This window comes from Chiloscyllium plagiosum, unplaced genomic scaffold (genome assembly GCF_037043375.1).
Source record: "Chiloscyllium plagiosum isolate Xiang-an unplaced genomic scaffold, Cpla_swu_hap1 HiC_scaffold_2, whole genome shotgun sequence".
Classification (NCBI taxonomy): domain Eukaryota; kingdom Metazoa; phylum Chordata; class Chondrichthyes; order Orectolobiformes; family Hemiscylliidae; genus Chiloscyllium; species Chiloscyllium plagiosum.
In genome coordinates this window covers 146,037,779-146,043,778 of record NW_028270140.1, presented here as the reverse complement: position 1 = coordinate 146,043,778, position 6,000 = coordinate 146,037,779, and the positions used below count along the sequence as shown (strand labels likewise).

General features: G+C 45.6%; 1 protein-coding gene across 3 annotated transcripts in view; it reads right to left on the bottom strand.

The window, feature by feature from the left end:
* Window positions 1-1,939: 1,939 nt before the first annotated feature.
* Window positions 1,940-6,000, bottom strand: part of LOC122539550 (putative ATP-dependent RNA helicase DDX60) — a 167,207-nt gene continuing 163,146 nt past the window's right edge. For all 3 annotated transcript variants that reach the window (XM_087974154.1, XM_087974160.1, XM_087974161.1), the window contains one exon: window positions 1,940-3,632. In XM_087974154.1, the coding sequence (XP_087830280.1) occupies window positions 3,527-3,632 (106 nt within the window). In that variant the 3' untranslated portion in view covers window positions 1,940-3,526. The remainder of the gene's footprint in view (window positions 3,633-6,000) is intronic.

Below are 6,000 nucleotides of genomic sequence, written 5' to 3'. Positions count from 1 at the left end.
GACCTCATTGGGCCTCTCACATGAATCTCCTGCCATAGCCCACATCGCTGTAAGATACCACCCACACAGCACTGACCAGGATATAGACATCCCCTCAAATACCAGCCGAAGAAGAATGGGCGGCAGTCCATCAACTGGTCGCCCCAGCTACGTATCTTAATGAAATTTCATAAGCAGCTCACAAAATGCCCGCAGAAGTTCCGTTACGGATTAAGAAAGGCCAGGCTAAAATGAGCCGGTGTTGTAACTGGTCTGGGTTATGTAAAGATGTGGCAAAATTTAGCTAGATGTGCCATACCTGTCAGATCGTGGGGAAACACCTATCGCCGCTCAGTTTAAAGCTATGTCCCCTTGTGCTAGCCATCACCATCGAGGAAAAAGCCTCTCACTGTCCACCCTATCTAACCCTCTGATTATCTTATATGCCCCCACTAAGTCACCTCTCAACCTTCTTCTCTCTAATGAAAACAAACCTTATTGAATTCTTTCAGATGGTGAGGGTAAAGCGGTTGATGTGGTGTCTATGGATTTCAGTAAGGCATTTGACAAGGTTCCTCATGGTAGGCTATTGCACAAAATATGGAGGCATGGGATTGAGGATGATTTAGCGGTTTGGATCAGAAATTGGCTAGCTGAAAGAAGGTGGTTGATGGGAAATATTCATCCTGGAGTTCAGTTACTAGTGGGGTACCACAAGGATCTGTTTTGGGGCCACTGTTGTTTGTCAATTTTATAAATGACCTGGATGAGGGTATAGAAGGATGGGTTAGTAAATTTGCGGATGACACTAAGGTTGGTGGAGTTGTGGATAGTGCTGAGGGATGCTGCAGGTTACGGGGGGACATAGATAAGCTGCAGAGTTGGGCTGAGAGGTGGCAAATGGAGTTTAATGTGGAAAAGTGTGAGGTGATTCACTTTGGAAGGAGTAACAGGAATAATGAGTATTGGGCTAATGGAAAGAATCCTGATAGTGTAGATGAGAGAGAGATCTTGATATCTATGTACACAGATCTCTGAAAATTGCCCAGATTGATAGGGTTGTTAAGAAGGCATATATGTGTTAGCTTTTATTAGTGGAGGGATTGAGCTTCTGAGCCATGAGGTCATCCTGCAGCTGTATAAAACTCTGGGGCATTGCGTACAGTTCTGGTCACCTCATTGTATGGAAAGGGTTCAGAGGAGATTTGCTAGGATGTTGCCTGATATGGAGGGAAGGTCTGACAAGGAAAGGCTGAGGGACTTGAAGCTGTTTTCATTAGAGAGAAGAAGGTTGAGAGGTGACTTAGTGGGGGCATATAAGATAATCAGAGGGTTAGATAGGGTGGACAGTGAGAGGCTTTTTCCTCGATGGTGATGGCTAGCACGAGGGGACATAGCTTTAAACTGAGCGGCGATAGATTTAGGACAGATGTCAGAGGTAGTTTCTTTATTCAGAGTAGTAGGGGCGTGGAATGCACTGCCTGCAACAATAGTAGACTCGCCAACTTTAACGGCATCTAGATTGTCATTGCGTAGACATATGGATGAGAATGGTAGGTTAGATGGGCTCCAGTTAGGTTTCACAGGTCAGTGCAACATCAAGGGTTGAAGGGCCTGTACTGCGCTGTAATGTTCTATAACATTCTAAGTTCAATGTAGGTTCTTGATTGTTAAGGGGATCAAGGGTTACTTGGAAAAAGCAGAAGAATGGGGTTGAGAGACCTACTAGCCATGATTGAATGGTGGAGCAGACTGGATGGGCTGAATGGCCTAATTTCTGCTGCTATGTCTTATGGTCTTCTGGTCTTAACTATTAGGTTCTGAATTAACTGTGTTGGACATCCAGCTGAAACCCAGATATAGGACTATGTATCAGTTAACAGCTATGGATGTGTTGACAGGACTCCATGACACAGCAACTTTAGCGAAAATTATGACAAAAAAAATGACAGCGGAAGCATTTGTTCATTTATTTTATTAGATGTGAATTAAAGAGAAATTTATAAAGCAAAGCTCAGAGACTATGCTTCCCAGTCTATGTTTCCAGTGTCATAGAAACTATTACCAAAGTATAAGAGATACAAAAGGCATTTGAAATGTCATGGAGTCAGAGTTTTTCTGACAGAGGCCCTTTGACCCATTGTGACTCTTCTGGTCATCAAATATCAATCAATTCTAATGACATTTTCCAGCATGTTTTCTAGCCTTGGGTGCTATGATGTTTCAAGTGCTTATCTAAACAATTCTGAAGTACTTTGAGAGTTCCTACCTCTACCAACATTTTAAGGCAGTGAGTTCCAGATACCCATAACCCTCTGGGTGAAAAAAATATATTTCCAAATCCCGACTAAAATCCTCTTCCAAACTTTCAAACCTGCTGCACCCCTCCCCCCCGGTTGTTGATCCCACCACTGAAAGGAAAACTGTCTCCTATCTACCCTATCCATGCCCCTCATAACATTGTACACCTCACTCAGCCACCCCTCAGCCTTCCCTGCTCTTAGGAAAACAACCCAGAGTATTGAATATCTCTTCATTGCTGAATCGCTCCATCTGAACAACATCTATCAAGCCAGATGCTGGAAATCAGTAACAAGAACAGAAATCACTGGAAAATCTCAGCGGGTCTGGCAGCATCTGTGGAGAGAAAGCAGAGTTAACATTTAGGGTCCAGTGACCCTTTCAAAGATATATCGCCCCTGAAGTCCATCCAGTGCAATCATACCCTTCCTGTAGTTTGGTCGCCAAAACTGCCCACAGTACTCCATGTCTGCAGAAGTGGCTACTGCAGATGCTGGAGATTAGAGTCAAGATTAGAGTGGTGCTGGAAAAGCACAGTAGGTCAGGTAGCATCTGAGGAGCAGGAAAATCAACGTTTCAGGCAAAAGCCCTTCATCAGGAATGGGCTTTTCCCTGAAACGTCGATTTTCCTGCTGCTCGGCTGCTGCCTGACCTGCTGTACTTTTCCAGCACCACTCTGACCAGTAACTCCATGTGTGTCTAACTAGTGTCTTATACAATTCGTAATCCCCCTGCTCCTATACTTAGTGTCTGGACTAATAAAGGTGAGTATCCTATCTGCCAATTTCACCACCTTATCCAGCTGTCCTTGAGCTTTCAAGGATCTGTGGTCATGTATTCCAAGTACTCTCTGGCTCTCTGTACCATCTCCCGTGCAACACATACTCCCTTGTCTTACCCGTCCTCCCAAAATGTATCACCCCCACCCAAATACAAGATTTATCACCAACATTGACATGAGTGAATTCAGAGAAGATGTGTGACTGCCATCAGGTCCTCATGAGAATTTTCTGGGGCATTCATGGAACAAGGTGCTTATGCTTTTGGATTTATGGCAGCAGTATAAAACACATTAAGCATTCATTTTCGCTTCAGTTGATTAAAAACATAAATCATCAGGGCCTTAGCTGCGAAGATTCAAGAGCTGAGTTCTGAAGCACGTTTCACTTTCTCTCCTAACAGCAGAGTCGAAATCCTGAGCGCATGCTCATCGTTGCTGAGGTCAAACCTTCCGACGTCAGGGATATTAGCTCCAAACGGCCTCGAACTTGCTTTGGTAGCTTCTGTGCAGTTGCTGGAATGCCATTACGACAGGGTCACTTTCATTGAGGCACAGGTCTTCGAGAGAGGTGCTGCCGAAACAGAACACCCTTGTGACTAAAAGGCATCAATGGCTACACCAGGAGTTACTTCATAGAATGGAATCGTAGCATCCATACAGTGTGGAAGCAGGTCATTCAGCCTGTTAAGTCCACACAAACCCTCCAAAGAGCATCCCACCCTATCCCTGTAACTCTGCATTCCCCATGGCTAACCCATCCAGCCTGCACACTCTGGGGTAATTTAACATGGCCATTTCATCGAGCCTGGACATCTTTGTGACTGTGGGAGGAAACCCACGCAGATACAGGGAGAACATGCAAACTCCACACAGACAGTCACCCAAGGCTGGAGTCGAACCTGGGTCCCTGGTGCTGTGAGGCAGCAGTGCTAACCACTGTGCCACCCTTGACATCAATATAGAGTTATAAGAATGTAATGTATAAGGGCAGGATACAGTCACCAGCCACTCAAACTTGTTCATTTTCAAATTGTTTCATGGGATGTGGGCACCACTGGCTAAGCCAACCATTTCTGCCTATCCCTAATTGCCCCAGAGAAGGTAATAGCGAGCTGCCTACTTGAACCGCTGTGGGTCCTTGAGGTGTAAGGGCTGTCTGGTAGCGAGCTCCAGGATTTTGTCAGTGAGCCAACAGTTATAGACGATTCAGTCAGAGGTGGTGGTGCAATGGTAATGTCACTGGAGTTGTGAGCCGAAAGGACCCAAGGTGATGATGCTCTGGGAAAATGGGTTCAAATCCTACAATGCCAGGTGGTCAAGTTTGAATTCAATAAAAGTCTGGAAGAGGATGATCTTTGATGTGAAGGGATTGTCCTATGAGCAAATGTTACACAGCTGCAACTCTACTTTCTGGAGCTCAGGAGCACCATCGAATAGAATCCCTACAATGTGGAAGCAGGCCATTCAGCCCATCGAGTTCCACACTGACCCTCCAAAGAACATCTCACCCAATCTCTGTAACCCGGCTCTTCCACCTGGCTTGCACATCTCTGGTCACTGCAGGGAAATTTAGTATAGCCAACCTACCTAACCTGCACACCTTTGGAGTGTGAGAGCAAACATAGAAAAAATTTGCAAACTCCACATAGACAGTCACGTGGGGCTGGAATTGAACCCAGGCCCCAGGCACTGTAAGGCAGCAGTGCTAAACACTGAGTCACCACGATAAGAGAGGCCATCACATTGCAATATATGGGATTCTTAAGGAGCTTGACAGGGTAAATGCTGAAAGGATAGTTCCCACCATGAGTGAGAGTAGGACCAGAGGGAATACTCTTGGAATTAAGGAGCACCAATTTAAGACTGACATGAAGAAGAATTTTTCCCTCTTAGAGGATTATATACTTTGGAATTCATTGCCACAGAGGGAGCTGGTGAGGGCAGAGTCCTCATGTATATTTAAAGCTGAGATTTTGTTTATTCACTCATGGATACGGGCAACATGACTCAGCATTTGTTACCTGTCCCTTGAGATGGTGGTGGTGAGCTGACTTCTTGAACCGCTGCAGTCCATGTGCACACTGCCCATTGGGAGGCAATTCCAGGAGATAGATAGGTCCTTGATCAGTCAGAAAATCAAGGGTTACTGGGAAAGGGCAGGAAGGTGGTTGTGAGGAGTGTCAGATCAGCCATGACCCACTTGAATGTCGGAGCGGGCTTGAGGGGCCGAATGGTCTATTCCGGTTCCTATTTGTCATGGTAGGAAACTAGGCTAATGGTAATCACTGCCGATTGTTAGAAAAACCCATCAGGTTCACTAATGTCCTTTAGGGAAGAAATCATCGTGGTTGACCCTTAACTGCCCTCAGGGCAATTAGGAGGGAACAATAAATGCTGGTCTATCTCCAGTGACACCCTCAGACCTTCAACAATTGAGAAATGAAATTTCCAATGCAGGGCTGGTGAGGGGCTTGGAATGTGCAGTGGGTAGTGCTCCCAAGTATCCGGGATCTGCTTGCCCCTGTCCTTTAAGGTGAGAGGTACCTAACCTGATCTCATGTGCCAAACCACGCCACCCCACAGGCCGCAAGGATATATTTCAGAAAACCTCACATAATTGTAAAAACTATGAAGATACTCACTAATGTTTAATGTCCATAAGAATATAAGATATAAGAGCAGAAACTAGACCATTCAGCCCATCAAGTCTGCTCTGCCATTCAATCATGGCCAACAGGTTTCTCAACCCCATTCTCCCTCTTTCTTCCCCATAATGCTTGATCCCCTTGATACCCAAAAGCCCATCTATCTCCATCGTAAATGGGCATCACGATGGCTCAGTGGTTAGCATTGCTGCCTCACAGCACCAAGGTCCCAGGTTCGATTCCAGCCTCGGGCAACTGTCTGTGTGGAGTTTGCACGTTCTCTCTGTGTCTGCG